Raw genomic sequence first — 25657 nt, forward strand, 5'->3', positions numbered from 1 at the left:
ATTGAGAGCGGTTCTGCGTTCTGGCTTTGAACCATGCTAGAACCATAGAGGCCAAGTTCAAAGGCCATTTTGTCACATGATAATTAGCATAATTAGACATAATTTGGCAGACGAGCTCAGAGACAGGTAAAGACAGATGTATATGAAAATGATAAAAACTCAGAAATGGATCAACATAACCCAGAACCTCTTAGAGAATTGCAAATGTCATAAAAAGGCAAGGGAAAGGTGAATACATAAATAACATGACATTTGAAGATACAATTTTTAATTTCACAGGAATGGTGGGACAAAGCGCAAACCCTCTGTGATTTTGAGATGTTGGGCAGAGCTATAGGAGTTTAAAGAGAGTTCATGACAGTTCTCGCATTGTGGAAATAAAATAAAGAAAACTGGCTAAAAAAGGGAGGAGGGGAATAGGGTTATAATTATGTCCCCGTTTGTAATTCCTTTTTGATAAAAGTGAATGTTAGCACTTTGTTCCACTTCCAGATGTAACATTTTACATATAAATACAGTTAATTTAACTTGCTGTTGTCTACTTTCAACTGAGTGAATGAGGTAATGGTACCAATACATTTTGAATGATCCTAAAAGATTGCTATTTTATACAGACCAGTCTATGATAATCCTCAACAGTGTGTATCAGCAGAATGGATTATACTGATTTGTTATCTTTTAATTGTGTTTGTAATAAAATCTAAACTTGCATAGATTATCTCTTGAGTATTAAATATGAAATTAACATGCAGCTACCGACTAGTAATGACTCATCACAGATTAGTACAGAAAAGGACTTCACACAAGGTCCCAAGTAAGTCTTGTTTTCTTGTTGTGTTTTGTTCCCTGTTACTGAAGTCTATAGGGAAGTTAAAGCAGTTGACGTATTTGGACATGTCCAAGAACAGGGTAGAAACCATTGACAGTGAGATTTCTGGTTGCGAGGCTCTAGAGGACCTCCTCCTGTCATCTAATATGTTGCAGCAGCTGCCAGACTCAATAGGTAAGTTGATGTTGTCTTTATGGGCACTCATGCACGCTTTACCTGCTTTCCTTCACCTTCTGTTGTCACAGAGAAAAGATTGTGAAGTTGCAGGAAGAAACTAATAGTCATAGCAGCATTAGACATTTCTAAGCCAAGTACTGACACTCTGCAATATGAATGAACTTGGGAAATTGATTAATATATTTTTAAGAAGGGCAATGGACTGTTTTGACACCTCATTAAATTGTACTCACAATTAATATTTTGAGAAAGCTGGTGATCATTACTGCTTTGATGAGTCTCGATACAGAGTTTAGTCTCTATTAATATTAACCCTATTATAAAAAATACAAATTAATTAATAAACATATTCACCAACAGAACATGCATATCTTTTTTGTCTGTATTCAGTACCTTGCTCAGTTCTATAGTGCTTTGTGTAGTTTTCTTTCAGACGTCACAGCAATTACACCCTTGAGAAATTTGTATCACTGGGATGCTTTTAATTGCCGCTATACATTCCAAATTGATTTTTACGTGTTTTACACAAGCATTCATCTTTTGAAATGGTTCCACAAGCTGGAAAGTTTATTCCTGGTGATGACAGTTACTGATGTCTCCCTGTCGGTCTTCACAGGAATGTTAAAAAAGCTGACGACTCTAAAAGTGGATGACAACCAGCTGACCGCTCTGCCCAACACAATCGGAAGGTGAGTACGCTAAGGCAAAGGAACTGCGCAAATATACTCAGTAAAACTAAAGGTCGCAATTTAGGTTCAGTACAGTTCAGTCACTGCATTTATAGATAGTCATTTTATTCAATTCTATGACAACAAATACTTCAGTAACACGCTTTCCCGGCTACGGCTATAGAGTTAAAATTAGAGTTACAATCAGACGGACTACAGTACAGACAGAGAGACAATCTGCTTAACAAACTAACTGTAAAAAAAATTAAAATTCATTATAATTGGACAAGCAGTTTTTCAGATATTATATAAAAAAAATATATACAGTAAGTGTGACATACAAATGTAGGACGAGTCAGAAACCCCACAAAGACAATCTAGTTCTCTATATAACTTGTGCTAAATAATGTTAATAATTTTCACCACAACTGGAGAAGCAGTTTGCCAGATATAAGGAAACATGTGACAGTGTTACATCCTCTGCATAATAAGTATATTTTCCTAATGTTTCACAGCAGGTAATAAGACATACACGTTATCTCACTTTCTCAAAAGCATATTGCAATGAGATGAATTATCTTCCGAGATCCCTGAACTGTCAGTGGCAACGCTCATTGCTGATTTGCCAATTTATAACAAATGGATCTCCTTCTTGGTCCATCACAGATGGTCCTCCAAAACAGACTTGTTGTGTTTTACACAGCTGTCAGGTATCTCTCTCCCATTGCTCACCGCACTCCCCAATATCCAACCTTATAATCCACACAAGAACTTGGATTCTTGCGTAAAGACAGCAGACCATAGTAGCCTCAACTAAAAGATCACATGCTCCCTGGCAAAGTCTAGACTACTGGACATTCTGATGTTAAAACAAGGCAGATGATCTGGCCATCTGGCATATAAACAAGCCCCACGGAGCCTGTTCCTCATCTCCTGTGCTGAAACCCTACGGCCAGTGGCATTTTGGCACAAAAAAATGATCATCAGGAAATTGTCGACGATAAATGAATGTCTATGAGACCATGGGTGAAAAAATGTACTTGTTTTACAATGTGGAGGTACAGATATCAGCCTCTCTGTGACAATGCCTCAGTCTGCAAATAGCACTTTGAGAAAACCAATTCTTTAACTAGAGGGGAAACCTCTCTAACGGGTAGATACAGCACCTAATATTTCAACTGCTGGCAAATGAAGACTTTCATAACATGGAATTGAATTACTACCAATAAATATGGTGATATATTCTGAATTTAAATTGTGATCCTAGTTCTTTGTTGAGTATATGCCAGCAACGATCCCTCCACACTGCTGACTCATCAAGAAACCATAGTTGCATTGTTATATATGGCCATAGCTTAACATTTGGAAGCACAAAATTATTTAAAAACAAATACTTAGACTGGAATGTGTTTAATAAATATATCTCATCTCCTTTGACACATTGATAGGTAGATGTTAACTTTACTAAACACCAGCATTAGTTTTTACATATTCTTGTCAAACTGCTTTGCTCATTTCAAGCAATTTCGCACAGCCCATTGCCTTTGTATTACCTACTTCATGCTTGATATTGTATTTAGTGCATACTTCTCCTGGTTTGTCATTGGTCGGTTTTATGTGTTTATTGTACATGCATCTAAAATGGGGCACTTAGTGGACATGCCAAATTAGGGTAAGTAGACTGAAAATCAACTTATTTTATACCCATTGCTCACAGCATATTCATCAGGTCAATGCACTCCTGTGTGCCAATCTTCCAATCAAATGTGCTTAAAAGGAACCATATGTGGAAACAGCTGTGACCGCCTGTAAGTTAAACTGTAAATGAATTTACCACACCAAATACACAAAAATGGATACCATGTAGGAAGCCTTACAGTTTATACAAGATGTCCTTTGATAATACTGTAAATCCCTTTTATTGCCTTTGACTCTGTTTTGAACCCAAAATTTAGAAGCTGTCCATTTTGATGAAGGAGTAAGGTTGATGTTGATTGGATGTTGTGGTAGTTACTCTGGGCAAGTCAAAATAAAGAAAGGTCTGCAGTGATTTCCTTTTCCGATCAAACGTTATTGTAAATCGATGGTACTGCCACAACTATCCAAGCTGTTTCAGCTTTATTTTCATTTATTTTTCTGGACAGCTTCAAGCGCTCTAATAGATCACATATAAAACAATAATGTAATAGCTGTTGATATATCAAGAGAGACAGGCAGTCGAAAAGTGGAAAACAATCTTCTTCTTCTTTTCTTTTTTGAAGGGGCAAAACATAGTAAATTAAGATGGATCTTCATGAAACTGGGCATACTTGTGTAGGGATTGAGATAAACTAGAGAATGTTTGGGGCTATAGAGCAACAGGATCCAAATTCATGACTCAAGCCAAGTTTGGAAAATAAAACAAACATTTGAGATGACAGCCTGGCCTAGCAATCTAAAGCATTGTGGTCAAGTCTCAGAATAAATGTCACACGAATAAGAGGGTTCACAGTAAAATCCTGTGAGTGCACATATTTGCTGTCAAAGCCACACCAATAATCAAAGGCAAGGTTTCTGAGGGGAATAAAACAATCAAAATGATAATTTAGCTGTAAGGAGGAGCAGTTTCTCAGTATTGTTTTAGTTTACTGCTTGTTTTACACTGGCCATGTAATAAGAGACACATTTGATTGAAATGACTATTAAAATCGGTAGTGGTGCTGTGACAAGAGTGTATCTAGCAATGGAAAATTATTTAGAAGCTGTTAATGGTGTATGTGTTTGTCGAAATTATACTGTTTATTGGTTTTGGATTTAAAATTTAATTTTTAATTATTAAATGGAATTTTAATCCCAATTGAAAAACAGAATATAATTATGTTATTTGTTTTTGTAGACGCCAATGCCAATCTGTGCAAAATATGCGCCCTGTTGAAACGAATGGAATGACATTATTAATTATGAAATTAGATCTGTGTTACTTCATCCTATCATCCAATTTACAGTGTTGCTTTAATAGTGCGTATCAGAGGAAGTAAAATTGTAATGATATATTATACATATAAATAAAATTCCATTCTTGATGGCATCTCCTCTTTAAGTGAATAGTTCTTAGGCCAGGACAGAATCTTGTTTGCTAAGTCAAGCTGGTGTGGCTGCAGTTGTTTTTACAGCAGGTTATATTCGTGTTTCTCTTTTCCAGTTTATCGCTTTTAGAAGAGTTTGATTGTAGCTGTAATGAGCTTGAGTCCCTTCCTCCCACCATTGGATACCTCCATAATCTCCGGACGTTAGCTGCTGATGAAAACTTCCTGTCAGAGTTGCCCAGAGAGGTAAGCATTGTCACCCCCGCTGGCAAGGCCCAGGGTCCCTTCTCATAGTGCACTGCAAATAGACAGAGGCACCTTTGTTAAAAGTTAGCCCTTTCAGACAGACACACAGACACACACACACACACACACACACACACACACACACACACACACACACACACACACACAATTTTTATCTTGGTGTAACTGACAGATGCTGAACCAGCTACCTCACAGTCCCCAGGCAAACATCTGACCCATGTATGAAAGCGATTCTGATTTTTATTTGCTAGGCTTACGATCCCAAAATTGCTTCTGGTTGTATGCAAATGTAAAAGAATAAGATGTTACTGTTGTAAAATTTCATACAGTACATTTCTACCATTGAGAGTTCTAGTATTAAAAACAACAAAAACAAAAAAAACTGTTGTGAATATTTTGGAATCTGTGTTGCAATCGCACTTCTACAAATTATACTGCATTGCTGAGAAGATGCAGAGCTTGAACTAAGGAAAATGTTCCAAGTTCAACTGTTTAATTTAGATTCAAACTTTCTTTTCCATGCTTTGCACTTTTATGTGCAGAATACTCCTGTTCATGGAGTGCTGTGGGTATTTAACTCATAAGGATGGCTATACGCTTCCGAGTCTCCCCCTTTTGGGGGCTTGTCAGTTATTCAGCCATCCTTATTTCTGGAATACCTTTAGTACTTCATAGACATTCACGGAGAATCTTTCATGATATATCCAGGACCACTGCTCAAGCTAAAAATGGTGGATCAAATCACGTTTTCTGTGGAATTGTGTAACAATTCTACATGTTAAAGTACTTAAAAGGAAACCACAAATGACACAATAGAAGGTGTAGTCAATAAAAGAGTCACAGAAAACTCAAAGCATGTTATCTGTTGGGAATAAACTAGATGTCTTCAGTTGCTGCACTCTATCCTATGCTATCCTCCCTCTCTGTCAATGTCACACTGATCATAAATTTTAGACATTCCCTGTAAAATACATTGAAAAGACTAAAAGGGATTCTTTATAAACTATGTATTGCACTGTGGCAAAGTGCCCCGCCCCTGTGTGCATTTGTGTGATCTGTGTTGTATGTTGCGTGCGTGTGTGTGTTAATGTTGGTGTATAGATTGGTACACGGGATATAAACGGGTCTGTGTTTCACGTATATTTAAAGTGTAGATTTGTATTTAGGCACGAGGAGAGCACAAATCACTTCACGTGCTGGTTAAATGTAATATGTGAGCACGGGGTTGCACAGAATTAATTCACGTGCTGGGATTCAAGTGAATAATTAATTAGTAATTGAATCCCAGCACAATAGTATATATAGACGCACATTTCTTGCACTCAGGGTTGGTGTTCGGTGAGTGGAGAACGGGAGAGAGAGAAGGAGAAAAGAAAGTCTAAAGTAAAGTAATTAGTGTTATCTGCTCACCGTGTTTGTCCGTTTGTCTGTTCACTGTTTAGTCCGTTTTGTTTATATGTTTCTTTTGGCGTCAAGTGCCGTGTCCTGTTTTTTGTACTGTTAAACCCTTTTATTTGTTAAATAAACGCTGAGTGCAGCCATTGCACTCAGCTCCTCATCACCACCGTCTCTGTCTGTGTATTCCTGTCTGGTCTGACGCCACCCACTCTGGCCGTCTTTGTGACACGTGGTGTCATCGTGGGATAACAGCGCCTCCAAGCGTCAGACCAGGAGAGGGGGTTTTGTGTTTAAAAAAAAAAAAAAAAAAAAAAAAAAAAAAAACCACAGGACTGGTTTCAAAAAAAAAAAAAAAAAGTGAAAATGGAAGGCTGGAGAGACGGCTGCCGGGACCTGGAGGACCTCCTCGGGGGCCTCGAGGACCAAGGCTGGTGCATGGCCTGTGGAGTCTACGGACACACGGTGGCAATCTGCCCCTTCCAAGGTGAGGAGGAGGAGGAACCGGATAAAGAGGTGAAGGACAGGGAGGAGGAGTGCCGCCTAAGGGCCAGGCATCCACGGCGATGTAACAAGCCATCGCCGGGGTGCCTCCTCTGCGACCAGGATCACCTGTTCGCCCACTGTCCCTTCCGCAGCTATGGGGAGGAGCCTGAGCGTCCACAGACCAAGCGGGAGGAGCCTGAGCGTCCACAGCCCAAATGGGAGGAGCCCGAACGTCCTACGCCTGAGTGGGAGGAGCCCGAACGTCCTACGCCTGAGTGGGAGGAGCCCGAACGTCCTACGCCTGAGTGGGAGGAGCCCGAACGTCCTACGCCTGAGTGGGGGGAGCCCGAACGTCCACAGCCCAAGAGGGGGGAGTCGGTGCGTCCACAGCCCAAAAGGGAGGAGTCGGTGCGTCCACAGCCCAAAAGGGAGGAGTCGGTGCGTCCACAGCCCAAAAGGGAGGAGTCGGTGCGTCCACAGCCCAAAGGGAGGCAAGTCGGGGCTTCCACAGCCCTGGGACCCAAGCCACCAGCAGAGGGAAAATGCCTGCTGGTTCAGCCCCAAGGGCCGGAAGGGGAGGAGTTACAGGCCCAACCCCCTGGAAATTTTTGGGGGGGAGAGGGGCAGGAGGCTGGTGTCCCCCAGCAGCCTCTATTCATGCTGCTGAAGGCAGCACGGCGCGCACCAGCCCAGCCGCTACAGCGGAGGGAGCCAGCGCCGCCAGGAGCAGAGGAGCTGCCTCTGCCTCCGCCACCTCCACCGCTTCCTCCACTAGGAGCAGAGGAGCAGGAGCTGCCTCTGCCTCCACCACCACCAGGAGCAGAGGAGCAGGAGCTGCCTCTGCCTCCACCACCTCCAGGAGCAGAGGAGCAGGAGCTGCCTCTGCCTCCACCACCTCCAGGAGCAGAGGAGCAGGAGCTGCCTCTGCCTCCACCACCGCCAGGAGCAGAGGAGCTGGAGCTGCCTCTGCCTCCGCCACCGCCCGGAGCAGAGGAGCAGGAGCTGCCTCTGCTGCCCGTACCTCCGCAGGGAGTACGGTGGCCGGAGCCCCAGAAAGGGGAGCTGCCGGCCACGAAGAAGGGGGACGAGGTCTGGAGACCACTTTCCCCAGCAGCAGTTTCGCTGCAGGAGTTCTTGTGGCCGGAGCCCCACAGGAGGGAGCTGCCGGCTACGAAGAAGGGGGAGGTCGGGGGACCACCTGCCCCCGCAGCTTTTTCGCTGCAGGATGGGACCAACAGGCTGTCAGCCGTGCCACTACCGGCAGGGGTGCTGACAGCATTGCCAGCCAAGGGCCCACTGAAGCCTCCCTTCCCAGCCCGAGACTTTGTTCTGGACTGCTGGGTTTTTAAGGGGGGAGGTGGCCGTTGAGGCCATGTGTGCTGCGCACAAGGGGGGGTATATGTGGCAAAGTGCCCCGCCCCTGTGTGCATTTGTGTGATCTGTGTTGTATGTTGCGTGCGTGTGTGTGTTAATGTTGGTGTATAGATTGGTACACGGGATATAAACGGGTCTGTGTTTCACGTATATTTAAAGTGTAGATTTGTATTTAGGCACGAGGAGAGCACAAATCACTTCACGTGCTGGTTAAATGTAATATGTGAGCACGGGGTTGCACAGAATTAATTCACGTGCTGGGATTCAAGTGAATAATTAATTAGTAATTGAATCCCAGCACAATAGTATATATAGACGCACATTTCTTGCACTCAGGGTTGGTGTTCGGTGAGTGGAGAACGGGAGAGAGAGAAGGAGAAAAGAAAGTCTAAAGTAAAGTAATTAGTGTTATCTGCTCACCGTGTTTGTCCGTTTGTCTGTTCACTGTTTAGTCCGTTTTGTTTATATGTTTCTTTTGGCGTCAAGTGCCGTGTCCTGTTTTTTGTACTGTTAAACCCTTTTATTTGTTAAATAAACGCTGAGTGCAGCCATTGCACTCAGCTCCTCATCACCACCGTCTCTGTCTGTGTATTCCTGTCTGGTCTGACGCCACCCACTCTGGCCGTCTTTGTGACACGCACTTATAAACGATAGTTTCAATTCCATTTAGTTTTGCCTTACATACAATACACTAAAAGCCTTCAATTGGGGAGGTGAGCTGTAATTTCTGACTAGATAGTGTTTAAGCAAAAAAACATCTCTCTTTTGTACTTTCACCTGAAGAAGAGACCTTTGAGGTCTTGAAAGCTTGTGATTAATTATTGTTTAGTTAGTCCAATAAAATATATCAAATCTCCTTCTCTTTGTCTAAGAAAAAAACAGAAACCCTTGTTAACCTTAGTTTGATAAAATGTGGCTGTTAATGAAATTTTTTATCTGGTTATGTGAGTTTTTAGTTGTTCAAAAATAAATACACTGCAACACTGTCTGTAGTTCAGTGTAACATAATTTAGTATATGGTTAATCCGTGATAAAACAGTTGTGACGTCAGCGTGGCTGCAGAAGTGTGTTCTGAAAGAGGCTCTGTAAAAGGGCGAGGTGCCCTGTACATTGTTTTGTTTATTTTATTTTAGAGCGGGGTCCTCCTCCGCCCCTGTGTTTATTTTGTATTGTTTATTTATTTTTATTGTATTATATTTATGATGGCGAAGCGCCGGTTGTTTTGTATTTTAAATGACGGTGTAGCCGTTTGTTTATTATTTAGTAGCGTGGATGGGAAGCCCCATCCACACGGTAATTAATAAACTCGTGCAGATTGTGGCCGAGGGGTAAGAGAATAATTAATTGCAAGATAGTTAAACCCTTCGGCCACGATATAAAAAGGCTGTAGCTCTCCAGCTTCGGGGAGGTGTTGTAGGAGCGGAGAGAGCGAGAGTGGAGAGAACCGGGAGAGAAAAAGGAGTTTAAAAAGATACAGGATCAGTGAAGGCTATAGCCCAGCCTCACCTGTGTTTTATTTTGTGTTCGAGATTTGTTTTGTTTAAAATATTTATTTTCGCTCTGTGAGCAAAGTCTTTTTGTTTAAATATTTTATTTATTTTTGTTGTTTGGCTGAATAAAACGGCAAACGCCACCTTTACCTGCAGTACTCCCTGGTGTCAGTATTTTGTTCCTGCTTCTGCCGTGACGTCACCGCTCAGTCACCCTGCCACAGGCTCCAAAAGATAAAAGCAAAACAAAACATCAGTTAGAGATAGACGAGACCTGCAAACTGTTATTGCCTTAAATGGGCAGAGTAATTAATTAACAATGGGCTCTGCTCTTACATAGTAACTGCTGTGTAATTACGCACTTATTACACCAGTAGTTACCATGTAAGTGATTAGTACAGTAGTTACCATGATATTAAATGGTTATATATGTGCTACATAATCTGCTTTTGCAAACATTCATTTGAAAATTCTCTTGTTAATGTGCTTAATCTGTATGTGACCAAATACTATATAAAAAAAACTAGACTGCCAAAAACATGCACAACAAGAAATGTGTTTCCTTTTTGGGATGCTGAAGCTTCATTTAATAAATTGTTATTACTTCATCATTTAATTATACATATTAAAAAAGGAACAGATTACACTTTTTAAAAGTTAAATGAGGATGTGATCATATACATTATTAATGGTATCCATTTTTACCTGATAGTCACATTTGTGGCTCGTAAGTTCAGTAAAAATATATATCTTGTTTAACTCCGGTAGAGTGGAATAACATGACAAACCCAAGATAAATGAGGAGAAATTCTGACTAAATTTAATCTAATAATATCTGTTGTAATTACAATGTTCATGTTATTCTATAGAACAGAACATATCTGTCTTGTAAAAAAAAGACTAGGCAAAACTTCTACTTTTTTTTAATCTGTTGTTTCTGTCCCTTATTGTCTGTAGATCGGAAGCTGTAAAAATGTGACTGTCATGTCTCTGCGCTCCAATAAGCTTGAGTTTCTACCTGAGGAGATTGGACAGATGCAGAAGCTGAGGGTTTTAAATTTGAGCGACAACAGGTATTTTCTATTGTTTATAATGCTTTCTTTCTTAAACAAAAAAAGCATTCTTAAAATACTGCAGTGTTTCAGTAGATTCCACAGTAAAGGGTGGACATTTACTCTAGTGTCTATTTTGCACCATTTTATCATAAAGTTAGAAATGAACAACTTGTAAATACCTAAGAGCCCTTTAATTAAATTCTTGAGTTGTTTATTTAAGGTTTTGTTACATCAGTGGGTGTTTTTGTTTGTCCTTTTAGAAAACATCTTTGTACATTTCCACCATATTTGTTAAGGAACCCCTTACTTGTGTATAGAACTTTAACATAGTCCTGTTCTCAGAAGATCTTCACAAATCTATGAGAGCAGTCTCACAAGGGCCACCCTATTGCTACATGATTGCTTGATATAAACATTCATCCTGAGAGATATGAGGCGCAGCAGGATGGAAATGCACACTGATTGTACCATGTCCATTATTCAGTTGTTTCTCTGTTTGGTCTGTTTCCTTGTGTTAAATAGTCTGGGGTTCAGATTAGTAGAGCAGAATATTGCATTATTACTAGACTCCCATGGCATACAATATTGAACCATACCAGGGCTATGTCTTAACTCGAATTCTACCGTCCTATAATTGCTACATACAATATTCCATTCCCTCTCAAGCTAGTGAAGTGGATAATGATGTTCTAAATATTGTTCACTTTGAGGCAGGCTTTTGAAATAATTAGCCAAATTTTTTGTCATTGTAAATATTTGTACTATATTTGAAGATGTTGTTTATAAGGTAATAGTGCATGTCAAGACACAGCCCAGGGTTAACTGCAAGCTCAACAATTAGGAGCTCAAATGGGTCTATTGAAGACCACAGCAAAGCAGGATCAAACTGCTAGGCAATGGGAGTCGTATCTCTACCCCTAACAGTTTGTAATGGTTTGTTGGTGGGGTTCTTCCTGTTTTAGTGTTTTATTTCTGAGGAGCGCACAAAATACCGTAATAAGACTCTTCCCTTTTGAATTATTTGTTTGAGCTGACTCAGGTTTTCCATTCAAACATCATGAGACCTGTTCATTGTCAGTATTCGCCACTAAATGTGGCAGCAGTTTAACAACCAGGAAAGAGAAATGTGTACTTGGCGGACAGGTTGTGGTGACTGAAACACAAAATGATTCTAAACAAAAAGAAGAATGCAGTAGTTGATAACCATGATACTTGCTTCAGACCCATATAAAGTTGCTCTTGAAGCACACATGTCATTCACAGCTGAATTCAAGGCGGATACCGACATGCGATGGAGGGAATCTTCTGATGATACCACCTCCCCTTTTTGTGTTAATTACCCTATGAAATCATTTGAGCATGCACATAACAATGAATTCAGACTCTGTCCAAATTCTATTGAAAGGCACAATTAAAGAGTGATTCGAAAGGGCAGTCAATGTTTACACAAGTCCTGGTCACAGCAGGCTTCTCCAACTCCCACACACTGCAGAATAAAATATGCTGCTTTTTTTTATAGAAATTCCAACAGCAGGCATTCTTATAAATATTTAATATTCTTTTGCAAGAGCCGCTATCTGATGGTTACAGAACAGGATGTACAAAAGCGCTGATGCTGCAAAGCTGTATTTTTAAAAGGAAGAGAGGCACCAATTAAAGTTGCAAAATCCCTGATTCACTGTCTCTGATTATATGCTACTGTTGAGAAATATCCTTATTGAGAAGGGGCTTCTGTTTGTTATTAGTAGCATTAATTAAAGGTTTTAAAACAAGATTAATAATTTATTATAGCCCATTGGTGTAGTCAGCACTCCGGTTTTAATTAACAATGTGTCAAATATCTACATTTAGGCACTATGTATACATTAGAATACAGTTTATGGCAACCAATTTGTTGTAAAATACAGTAGGTATTTAATTTAAATTTCAAAACTATAGTGGAAATTGTGCTAAAAAGCCACATTTGTTTTATCATTATTTTTAACTACTTTTGTAAAAGCTCCTTTCTCCAGCATAGATGCTGCATTAGTTGGGCTCTTTTGGAATTATATGATTCTGGGGACTGCTTTCACTACATTACAATTCCACCACTGTACTATATACCAGCCTTCTGACAGTAGTTATAATAGAATAGTGTGTATACTCTGTCTTTAATGATTCGTATTTTAAAGTAAGTGCAAAAACTAAAAATGTACTGTGGTATACAGTGGTAAAAGTATAGTGTAGTAAAGCATAGCAAATTCATAATGAGAACTTCATAAGGTTTTTCTGCAAATACGTTTTATACCTTCACATCTGCTTATTCTTTTAGAAAATACATCATACAATCTGAGAAAGACTAAACAAACGTCCTTAAATATTTCATCTCTGTGATTCTATACTGTTGAAATATCTTCAATAATAAAGAACAGTCATAGGTAATAAATGAGTGAGGAAAAGAAGCTTTGCCGAACTTTAAAAGTGTGCCCCCGCTAGGAAACTCCTGCCCTGATCTGTGCAATGAATGTGATTTCAGAACAAAGTCCTGCTTAGAATTTTGACTGCAAACTGTTTCCTAGCAACAGATGATGAAAAAGGTAATCTGGAGAGAGAGCATCAACAGTATGATACCAGAAGGAAAAAAAAAATTCTGGGCTATACTTGACTAACCAATTGTCATGTTTTGCAGGTTAAGAAACTTGCCGTTCAGTTTTACAAAGCTGAAGGAACTTGCAGCACTTTGGCTTTCAGATAATCAGGTACACGTGATTAGTTTGTTTAATCAAACATTAAAAGAGAGGAATTACAAATAAGATTTCAGTAGCACCCAATTTGAATTGTGAAAAGTAGGCTAGGCCAAATGAAAGCTTAGCTTGTACTGTGAAAAAATGTATGTATTTTAAACAAAAAGTTCAGTATTAATTACTGGTTAAGTACACTGAGCACAACCAATGATATACACACATGTGGCTCTTTTCAATTATTGGAGACGCCTTACTTGGAAGTTTCATGAATTACATTGGAATTACACTGTTTAACGACACCACAGCAAAATGTGAAATTACATTACAATTGTCGCCGCTGATGTTTAGGCTGCAATTATTATTATTATTTGTTTATTACATTTAGCAACTCGTTTGTTGGACTTGAAATATAAAATAAAATAAAATAATAACCTTTGTGTTCGGCTTCACTTCTGTAAAATGACTTCAGTAAGCACTGTCTAGAGGACTTCTTGAACAGACCAACAATCATCGGTGTTCCTCTTTCTAAAATCTCCCCTGTTCAACATTTTGTTGCAGTCCAAGGCACTTATCCCCCTACAAAGCGAGGCTCATCCAGAAACAAAGCTGAGGGTGCTTACCAACTACATGTTTCCACAGCAGCCACGCAACGAAGAAGGTGGGCCTGGGTGATATTTGAGAATTTCTGTATGAAAAGTTACATCTTAGGGTTATAATCAAGCAGTAGAACTCTGATTAGAGTGCATTACAGTCTGGTAGTTGACCACGTCGAGAAGGCTACCATACAGAGAAGATCAACTAAAAGGGCATGCCTGATAATCGGTGATTTTACTGCGATTAGACACCGGTAAACAGTGCCTTTATTGTTACTGTGAAGATTTGATCTCTTTCATTTACAGATTTATGTACCTTTACAGTGTTTTTGCTCTCTTTGCGTTCCCTTTTTTTTTTTTAAACTAGGCATTTTATCTGATTGTACCACAGTCATCCACTTTGAAGCCGTGCCCTGCAACTGAGCTTCCTGATTGTCGAATGAAAGTTAGGAAGTTTGATTATATTATATCCATATTAGTGCAGGGTTGGGTAACCAAGGCAACCTTAGTTTCTTGTTCCAATCAACTGCGTAATTATTTACTTGGCCCTGCTTTGTTAACTGTTTCTGTAGCCTATCTAGCCGGTAGTGTGCTGCCTCACATATGAATGCTTAATTGTTCACGCTGAGTTTCAGATCTTTAGACCAACTCCCCGTGTTGATTGTGTGCCTGTGGACTCTTGTAGATTACCAGTCAGACAATGACAGTTTCAACCCAACCCTATGGGAGGAGCAGCGACAGCAGCGCATGACTGTGGCCTTTGACTTTGAAGACAAGAAGGAAGAAGAGGAGAACTCTGGGAAAGTTAAGGTTTCTGCCCCTGCATTTTTACTTATAAATAAATAAATAAACAAACACACAAACCCACACAAAGGGTGAAACTTTAAGCTTGTGAACCAGGTTTATTTTATTAAAAACAATGGTAATGTTTACATCTAAAAAGAATTGTGCATGAAAATGCTGGCAAGAGCTGTTAAACGAACATTTAGTTTGTTTCCAATTCCATAAATGAAACCTGGTGTGTAAGCCAAGCAAGCATTGAAAGTATTGAACAGAATGCAACTGAATGACCTAAAAAAAAATATTTGTGATGGATACTGACGAACATATACACATGGAAGCTCCTTGTAATGCGATTAGGAGCGTCTCTTACATTGAACGGAACTCTTCAATTCAGTAGAAGTTAATTTAACCTTGGTACGTTAAAGCTGTATTCATTCTAGAAGGTTCATTCTAGGGTCAAGCAAGACAGGAAAGTTTAAAGCAAGAATTTTGCAGGGATGATACCAGGATAGAATAATCTTTTCATTTTATATACATATTGACATTTAATGAGCATTAATACATTTGTTACTGAAATGTTATTCTTTGAGGAGTTTCAGTGATACTATTTTAATTGTGAATAGATGTATAACCCAATAATCATTTTCATTATTCAATATCAATTCTGTTGCTTTAACGATGAAATCTGTGATCTCATCTATGTTTATACATATTTGAATGGTTTATCAGGACAAATCTGGACAGTACAATAAAATCCAGCTTTTCCTTCTGGGTTAGGTTGAAATAAACCTGAAACGCTATCCCACACCCTATCCTGAGGACCTGAAGAACATGGTGAAGTCAGTGCAGAATCTGGTGGGAAAGACTAGCCACGCCCTAACTGGAGATAAGCGTGATTCCAGCACCAACATGGAGCTCCAAGTCAAGGACAAATACGAACACAAGTGGCCCATCTCAACAAAGGAGGTAACAAGCGAGGTAACATCATGAATTCATTTGTGGTCACAGGTGACAGGAAAAATCTGAGGCTTAATTACATCCTACTTTACATACAATATCTAAAAGTATTAACACCATCTTTGTTTTTTCAATTAAAATTCTATAATTCACATTAATAATAATACTTTCTTTGGAAATGTGAATATGTATGTACTATGTGTAAAAATTCATTTGCTCACAGTTTTCAATTACACGAAGAACTGTTGTGTAAAATATCTTAATTAGAAATTATAACGAGAAATGTTTTTTCCCTTTTTTCTTTATTTATTGCTTATAAAGCCTCCATTAAACAAAAAATGCATTAATGCTGCAGACTGAAATAATGATTTCTTTCCATTTCTTTACTTTGTTTAATTACTACATAATTCACATCATTGAATGTCATTGAAAACTACAAACATTGAGAAGAATTTTTGTACATAGATATCCACATTTCACAAGCAGTGATAAAATTAGTGTGAATTAGCATTGAAAATAACACTCAATACTTTTTGACATAACTGGACATAACTGTTATACCAAACCTATATCACATTTATAATTGTACTTAAATCTTCAGAATGGCTCATTCAGTTGGGATAGAATATGGTTTAAACATTTTTACATACAGTGACTTTTTCATTATACTGATCACTATTTTGTATTTTTGTTAGCTTTAGGATCATAGACTAGAGGCAGAAAAAAAGCAGAAATGCCCTGTGGGGAAAGATTATCTGTTCCAACAGAGAGTACATCAGCTTTGCAAAAGCTGTAGTTTCACGTTTTTTTGCATGGCTCAAAATACTTACAATACACATTAGTGTCTCATTCAGTATGCAGACCCTGAAGGAAATTCCTGAAATGCCCAGCACTGGTGTATTCTGGTCAGAGCTGGTGGTTTTGCTGGTTTTCATCTGGTGGTGCTTATTTAGGAGACTTGGTGCTGTTTGAGGAGCTGGTTAAGCTGGTCCTAGAAAAATAAATCATTACAAATCTATCTATTGTACAGTTCTAATGTCAACTATTTGCTACAAACGTTTTTGTTTAGCTGCCTGTAGAAATTCAGTTCATATTTGTTTCAATGGCCACCAGTAATTTTCAGCCAGGGAAATGTAAGACCAACTGCATTCGAGAGGAGATTATAGTTAGCAAGAAAGGTGTTGATGGCATTCAGCCAGGAGTATGCCAATTTGTTTTGCAGAGATTGCTTGATTGTATAGAAGAAAACATTATTTTCTATTCATTGGTTTATTGTTTTAAGTGGAAACTAACAGATGCTGTTAATTCCTTAGCATGCTATATCTAAAAAGGTCAAGAATCAGTCATGACTAAATGTTGTAGCCCTTTGCCCTGTAGCTTTTCATACTCAGGTTTTGGTTTTTTTTTCCTATCACAACAAAGATTTTGTTACGCTGTTGAACATCCAAGGGCAAGCGTGGCTCTGAAAAGGCTTTTCCTGGATGAGATTGTAAGCAGTCATGTAGGCCCCTGTGCAGATTACAGGCAATGCAATTAAGTCTTCATCAGCCCACAGATATTAAGCTGCTGAAGACAGGCTGGTGATTATCCTGTCCCTTCTGAGCTCAGTGTTGTTTTAGACCCAGTGCTACTCATCGGGTGAACCTGATGGTACTGTATTTGTATCATTTATCATGGTAGAAGCATGGTTAATTGCAAAATTGCTGTGTCAATTTACCTTGGTAAAAACAATTATAATGTGATCATTATAAAAATTATGTTTACCTTTGACAATACAATATCATCTTGAAGAGTAAATAGCTATACATTTAATAATCTTCTGTTAAAAAATAAATATACACTGCTGTGCAAAAGTCTTAGACATGTTGCATTTTTCTACTCTGATACATTATGAGCATCAACAATTTACTCAAAGCCTCCACTAGTGTTTTCTACTATTATAACAACCTTGACTTGCATAAAGAAGAAAAACATTGAGTGAAATAGCTCGCATCACTCGATTTGCAAGGTGTGGTATCCAAGGCATAATCAACAAGTACAGAGAAACATCATCTGTAATTGACAAACCCAGGACTGGAAGACCCAAAAAGCTGTCTAACAAGGATTAGCAATACTTGAAGATAATATCCTTAAGGAATAGAAAGAAGACAAGCGTTGAATTGACAACAGAACTGGCAGAAGGCACAGGTGTCATTGTCCATCAAATCAACAGTATGAAGGTCACTCTTGAAATCAGGACTTAAAGGATGTGTTGCAGTAAGAATACCTCTGTTAAGAAAGGGGAACAAGACTAAAAGTCTAAAATATGCACAAGAACACAGAAATTGGACTATGGAACAATGGTCAAAGGTGCTTTGGACTGTTGATGGATGGACAACGACACCTGTGCCTTCTGCCAGTTCTGTTGTAAATTCAACGCTTGTCTTCTTTCTATTCCTATTAATAGTGATACTAATTATTAGGTGTTTTGTTAATACTAGGTTACAGATAGAGAAGCCAATGACTTCCAGAAGACACAGATGACCGAATCAAGTACCACCCATAATTCTGCCATGGAAATCCCAAAGCGAAAAGAGAAGGATGAGCTAACGGAGAGCTCTGAGGTAGAGTCTGATGGTATTTACAATGGTTAACACCAGAGAGGGGAAAACACAGCTATACCCATGTTGGAAAAAACAGAAATTCATATGAGTAAATCTATATGCAATATATTTAGCCTCAGAAAATATGAACCCCCCCCCCCTTTAATGAGTACAAAAAAAGGATTTGGGGTGGATTACAAGGCACATTACTGCAAGCTTGATGAAGAAACCATGTGCAACATTGCAAAAGCATGAAGATTATAAAGAAAAAAAATGCAAACTAGACAGTTTCAGACTTGCAGTTGCATTATTCTGCATTTGCATTTTAGTTGATGTTGACAAGAAATTCTATCAGCATAATATTGTTGACAGGTGACACTGTGCCATATTTTTTTTTTTTTTTTACACAGTGGCATATACTGTGATTGAAGCCACAGTCAGGTTACATACATACATACATACATACAGCAGGGTACAAAATTATGAACCTGCCTGCCACAGCCCAATAGTAGCCAATTGCTAAAAGTACACTCAGCAGACAGGTGCACAAATCTTACTTGTGGTACACTTCTAGCAGTAACAGACTTGAAAGTAAACTTGAGAAATTTTGCAATTTAATATAGTACCAGATATCATTAAAGGTGTTTGCTATAGTATGTGTTGCTTTCAAAACTGCACATGTCAGATCTGCAAATGGAAATTTATGATTTATAGAATTCTTTTACTAGCTATAACCACTTTGATACTGTACCTTTAAGGAAAAGACCACATTACACCAAAAGATACAATTTGCAAATAATGCAGTTTTAAAAGAGGTCAGATTGGGGAGGGGGCGCCGAATGGCTCACCTGGTAAAGGCATGTATAGTGTGTGCAGGGTGAGTCATACTGTCACAGGAGCGCAGATTCGCATCCTGGCTGTTTCTCCTTATTGTGCTACAGCAGACCCTACTGACCAGGCTCCCGGTAAGCTCTAGTGGACACCTGCAGGGCTCGAGTTCCTGGGAGAAAAGGGGCTAATGCCTGGTCGTGGGATCGGAGGATGCCCACTGACCTTCAGTTGGCCTGAGTTGTTGTGGGGAATTGCTGTGGTGATGGCAGGATATTGAAAAATGGGGAGAAAATCAGGGTTAAAACATTATTTTATTTTTTTTTTTTATTGTTTTATTTTTTTAAAGGGCTCAGATTGCATGATGGTATAAAGTGCCAAAGCAATACTATCAAACAAGTTGAATTGACTTCCTGCCAGTTACTGTTTGTGATTCTGGGATTGCTAGGAGGATAACCTTTTCACGGTCATACCTGGGCCACCTTTACACTGCCTTCATACGCAAGCCATTTTGCAGGATCGATCCCCATGACAACATTATAAAACACAACCCATCGCACCATATTCACCACGCTTGTGATGCCATGCTGTATGTGCTCTATCCCATATTTTTTCTTTTTGCATAGATTGCTTTACATCGAGTCGTCCCCAAGCAGCAACAGCCAGAGACTCTCTCCCTTACAGCTTCCTGTTTCTGCCTCATAGTAAGTGGCTGCTTCGAAGCGAGGGGAATGTGAAAACATTTGCGCTCATGTCAAATGCTACTGCTTTAGTCCCTGGGTGCTTAAGAGAGCAGTGAAAAAGCACAATTTGTCTGAGTTTGACTGATGTTAACAAAAGGGTCTATTTTAAATAGTGCAAAATATTATCTTGCAATTGTGATAAATAAGTACTAGCATAATAATAAAAATGTATTTACTGCCATTAAATACCTTATGTAGCATTTACCCACAGTGTTGCATTGACTTCTACAGGTTAGGGAAGGAAAATCATCTGTGACTGCTTTACTTAACCACGTGCCCATTGAGCATGAGTGGACAGCTATAGGGATGAGCTTTGTACTCCAGGGGCATGTAACCTGTGGACATTCACTGGCAATTGGCTTGGTGGTGGGATCAGAGGATAGTTTCAGAAACAACCTAGCATAGCTGAAAATGGGCTCGTCATCAGTATAGTAAGCAAAGGCTTTACCTTTTGACTGTGAAATTCAAATTTCACATAGGCCGTCAAGGGGTTAACATTAAATACAATGAAAATACAGTAGTTTGAAGTTTAAGGAGTTTAGCTCCGCAGTTGTTGAGATTTATAAAATTCTGTAGCTTTCTGATTTGTTACGATGTGGTATTCGGTATTGCAGCTGTTTAAGGTGATTTTAAAATAGACCCCATAACGCGTCCTATATCAACAACCCCACCAAGCTGGTATTCCTAACTTTAAGTAGGTCCCTTCTTATTCTCACTGCATTCATGGCCGACTGTCCTCATTTTTCTCTGCTTGCCTATCTTGGGATTTCTCATACATGACTGATTAAACAACGCTAGCCTTAAGAAAGAGGCCAGGCCAGACTGCTACTCACATCCCAGCTAATGCATGCCTTCGCCAGCTTCTAGTTCAGCCGTTGGCTTTGCTCTTGTGGTATGTTCTTTATCCTGAGTTGCAGTTTGCTATCCAAGGAGGCAGTGAGTAAGACTCACCCCATCATCAAAGAAACTGAACCCTTCAAACACAATCAATCTATTATGAATGTCACAAAATATAGTAACAAGCAATGGGAAAGTGTTACGGAAAAGCCAGTGAGTGCATGCATCTCCTTCAAAAACCACTGACCACTCCTTTATTCAGATTGTATTAATAAAAAACATCTTTTGCAAAGAAAACCTATAAAAGAAAGGATGAGTTACACATAACACTTAAAACAGTAATATGAACTGCATACTTTTCCAGCCTGTTGAGCAGGGTCCCTATTTGTCAAAGTGTTGTACTTCAGGTTAACCTTGCTGTGTAAAAGGAAAACACAACAGTAATGTCATAAAAACTTGGCAGGACATGAAAGACCTTTAAGTAGCGTTCTGAGGTGAATCTCATTACTTTGGTAACACTGCAAATAGTATTTTCCTTTCAGAAAGATGCAGATTTCTCACTTTGTTAACAGGCTTTTAAGAGTAGATAGCCCCTTGCTATGTTGAACTACAGGATGATAAGCATGCCTTTGTAAGAAATGCTCATTTTAAAATAACAAACAGCTGCTGTCTGTTTGTGTAGCCTAGTATACTTTCCCAGCACTCTCGATGATTAGACCCTAACCCATGTTTTTCAGTCAGCATGAAAGCCTGCAGGGACACCGTAGCATCACAGGGTTGTTCATATCCATTCTTAACCTCCCACACTGTGAGGTGCTTCTCTGAAACCCACACCACTTATCCCAGAAATATGCTGCTTACTTCCATTCATTCGAAGCAGAATATTTTAGAAAACAGCAGGCGTCTGATGAAAATAATAAGAAACAATCAAGCAATTCACAGCTGCAGTCCCTTTTTGTGACAAGCTAAATCAGTTCAGTTGCTTTTGTTTTCCATATACAGTGTATCACCCAGGTGAAAAGTAGTAACATTTTATACACTGCTTTAAAATCTCTCGGAAATATCCAGCAATCTGTTTGGCTAGTGAACATTCCAAACTGTTTGGGTAGCACACCTGGATAGTTTGAAACATTTGGCTATTTTTCTTGTTTCTTGTTTTGTAAGTATAATAACACTTGTGTTGGGGGCTTGCAGCAGAAACAGACACCTAAAAGAGGGATTGTTTACGTAAACTAGACCAAGATACTGGATTGTTTGTGTCTAATGGACGTCATATTTTACTAAGCTTAGCATCCCAGAACAGATTGAGGTCAGACAGACACATTGATAAAAAATCTATTATGGCAATTCCAATTATGTCGTGGGTTTTAGGTGCCAGAACTAATTGCAGATATACTACATAGTGTTTTGCCACTCCTGTAATATACCATGGTATTCATATGGGAACATTATACCTTTTGATTATAAATACAGGGTCACTATAATTTCAGTGTGTGCCTATGAAAAGGCTGCATTATGCTGTTTCTTGTGTTGTGGAGTTGGACTGTGCCCATATGAAGCAGTGCACCTTAATATGTTTGCCACAAGACCTTTGTTCTAAAATCATGTTCCCTGTCATTTAATGATTCCACCTGCAAAGTTGCTCTATGGTGAGGGTTTTCTTTTCCTATAAAAGCAGCTCAAAATGATCAGCTGCCCGTCGCTGTATCATGATCATTGACAGAAGGCAGGATAAAGAAGCAAGCTGCAGCAAAGAACAGTACATTATTGCATGAATCAGTGGTGGGCAGTGAACTTCCATATTTGTACATCAATGTGGATTAAGAAAGACTAAAGCAGCTGTTCGTAAGTCCTTTTTTAAGGTTACTTTTCAGGCTTTGATACAGGAGAAAAGTGTACTGATAGTTCTAAACAGACCTTAGGTAGAACTGAGTCTGTAGTTCACTAGACAACAGTACTTTATTGTGTAAACACACCCAGTAATGGACATGGCGTTGGGTACAAATAATGTCTGAGGTATTTAGTTTAGAATAATCTGTAATATAAAATTATGCTTTTTTAAAGCAGTACATAAAATGACATACCTGCCTAAATGGTGGTGTCATTTACTGGCTGATTCTCAGAATAGTTCTGAGTTAGCTACATTCACTTTAAACCAGTGTTCTCCATATTTTTGCTATTTTTCTGCAGGATTCCTTAGGAGGCTCACCAAATGACATTCGAATTTCGGATATGCGACCTACCTTAGTTGAACCTCCTTTGTACAAGCCAAAAGTCGTCTTGATGGGTAAAGAAAAGAAAGGTACTGCCAGGACATTGCAGAAGTTTCAAACAGCAATGTAAGCTAGATGTGATGTGCCTGAGACATCCAAAAGCAAGGCTTTGTCCTTATAAATATTAACGATTTAGCATAGGAATTATATAACAGTGATCATTATAGACATTCTTTATTAGATCTTTAACACAGCCATCGATAATTGTTTTCTCTTTTTTTTTTTTTTTTTAAGAATCGACAGACGAATCAGACACAGATAAAATGCACTGTCCAAATAACAGCGGCTCCTCTGCCACTTACTCAGACTACTCCCCTTCCCAGGGGTCCTCAGGCTCCTCGAACCCCCCGGGGAATGTGGGCGCTCTGCAGACTGGTTCCAAGGACGGGGTGGTGCCCACCCATTGGACAAACAGGTATACAGAGCATCATTTACATTAAAACAGCAATTGCAGTGGCTAGTGATGCTTAAGTATCAACGTCTTCACACTGTTAGCAATAGTTCTCTTTGATTCCCTTTCCTTTACAGTGTTTTCACTATTAGCATACCCTTTAATATACTGTACCTTGACCACATGACTGTTGTCTGTAATATTTGCAACCTCCTGTTAAAAAACAACTAGCTTGCATCTCTGCTAGTCAGTGGTGGCATCCACCACACTTATAGGCAGTTTCTCCTTGTGGTTGATATAATGATTCTTGAACTCGTTGAATCTGTTTATCAAAGTTAGAAATTTTCGGCGATAGTGTATTAGTGAATTAAATCCCTCCATATAACATATGTTACTGCTCAAGGCTCGGTGGCCTGTCCAGGTTTAACTTTCCTGAAGCAGGAAATTCCTCCTGTCTAGCCTTACAGAGATCAAGAAGCTTGTTGCTTCCTATCATCCTATCTTCATAGCCTATCCCTTTAAGCCTTGGGATTAGTCTGGTTCTGGATTAGGACATAGCATCACTGGTAATCTTAAAAATATCTGTCAGGCTACACATTTGAGATGACAATAGGAAAGATCAAACTGAAGCATGATTTAAAAATGATGATAAGATTAAATCATTAAATAACACAAATTATCACATATACTCACAGGGTTCTAAATTGTCAACAAAAAAGGCAAGGCCAAAATGGCCTTCAGTTCAATACATTTGTAGAGGGCACCAAGGCACTAAACTTAAGTCAAGGCCAAAGTGTAGGCTGTTGTGTAATTTTGCTTAGGATTCATATATATGAGGCTAATTATTGGCCACAGATTGAAACAACACAGTTTAACTTAATAACAACTGTTTATTTATTCAGAAAATGCTGTTTTCTTTTGTCAACCAGCAGCCAAGACTGGAGCCTGCCAGGATACAGCTCCCTGCGCTGAAGCCAGACATTGGCTTTTATCGCTAATCCATGGGACTGTTTTTGTTCAATTTTAATAGCATATATTCTACTCAGTTTAGTATAAATTTAAAAATCTCGTTCCTGTGTGTAACATATAAAATGCTGTGTTGCATTTATGAAAGAACTAAAAAAATAAAAACGTATCTTTTTTTATAAGATGGACAAATAATGATAATAAACACTGTAATACAATGTAGAATAGTATTTCCTACCATTTTGGTTTCGTTGTGGTAAAAATTACATTTAAATAACGGCAATTGAAACATATTCAAGTTAGTTGCAGTAAATATATATTTTTTAAAACCTGAAACTACTCAACTACTGTCCTGAAAAAATGTTTTGCAATTTTTTTTGCAGATTGTGCAAGGCTTTGTATTTTTTTTTTCTATACTGCATTCTGCGCTGGCATTATTACACATGGTAGAAATCCATGTGCTTGAAAGGGTCATGTTCGTTGTTTGTTGTTTTTTTCCAGCTGATGCGACTTAACCACTCAAATCATGTTGTAACGATCACTCTGCACAACTGAGAAGCAGTTGCACTGTCCTCCCTAAGGAGATACTACTGGCCCTATTCCTATAGCTAAATAAGTCAGCAAGAGCGACAGACAGCAAAAGCAGGGACGTCAGAGGTGTCAATTTCAAGAACAATCGGTTTATTATTGTGAACAATAATGTCAACATATGAAAAAATGAACAAATGAATGAAATGAATAATGATAAGAAAGGAATTCAAATAATTGCAGGTAACAGGTAAGAATAAGATGGTACAGATAAGTATGTAGGGACAAACAGAAGGCTAAACAGATCACCAAATAGAAATGGTGTCCGGAGGGTCTCCAATAAACCCACACAGATAGACAAAAGATAAATAAATAGATACAGATGAAAACAGTGTCTTGTGTAAACAATTACATTTAACAGTCTCTGTGGCAATGGTGGGAGAATGACAGGTAGGCCCAACAAGTCCAGTAATAGCAGGGTAATTGAAATACATACAAAGTAACAAAATAACAAAGTAACAGAAAAAATACAGGAACCAAAGTATCAAATTAAAGTAGAAAAAATCCAAACAAAAAAGAAATGATCTCACCCACAAATAAGTGTCCCTAAATGATGGTGATTGTAGAAGGTAGAAAACATTGAGTAC

The 25657-nt window shown here is 38.9% G+C and overlaps 1 protein-coding gene across 4 annotated transcripts in view; it reads left to right on the plus strand.

The window, feature by feature from the left end:
- LOC117408842 (leucine-rich repeat-containing protein 7-like) overlaps positions 1–25657 on the plus strand; it is a 239246-nt gene that overhangs the window by 189680 nt on the left and 23909 nt on the right. For all 4 annotated transcript variants that reach the window (XM_059031848.1, XM_059031849.1, XM_059031850.1 and 1 more), the window contains 13 exons: positions 859–1003; positions 1623–1695; positions 3329–3346; positions 4856–4985; positions 10709–10824; positions 13475–13544; positions 14088–14187; positions 14808–14932; positions 15683–15883; positions 18343–18465; positions 19899–19976; positions 23043–23154; positions 23360–23540. In XM_059031848.1, the coding sequence (XP_058887831.1) occupies positions 859–1003; positions 1623–1695; positions 3329–3346; positions 4856–4985; positions 10709–10824; positions 13475–13544; positions 14088–14187; positions 14808–14932; positions 15683–15883; positions 18343–18465; positions 19899–19976; positions 23043–23154; positions 23360–23540 (1472 nt within the window). The remainder of the gene's footprint in view (positions 1–858; positions 1004–1622; positions 1696–3328; positions 3347–4855; positions 4986–10708; positions 10825–13474; positions 13545–14087; positions 14188–14807; positions 14933–15682; positions 15884–18342; positions 18466–19898; positions 19977–23042; positions 23155–23359; positions 23541–25657) is intronic.

Source organism: Acipenser ruthenus, chromosome 10 (assembly GCF_902713425.1).
Source record: "Acipenser ruthenus chromosome 10, fAciRut3.2 maternal haplotype, whole genome shotgun sequence".
Classification (NCBI taxonomy): Eukaryota; Metazoa; Chordata; class Actinopteri; order Acipenseriformes; family Acipenseridae; genus Acipenser; species Acipenser ruthenus.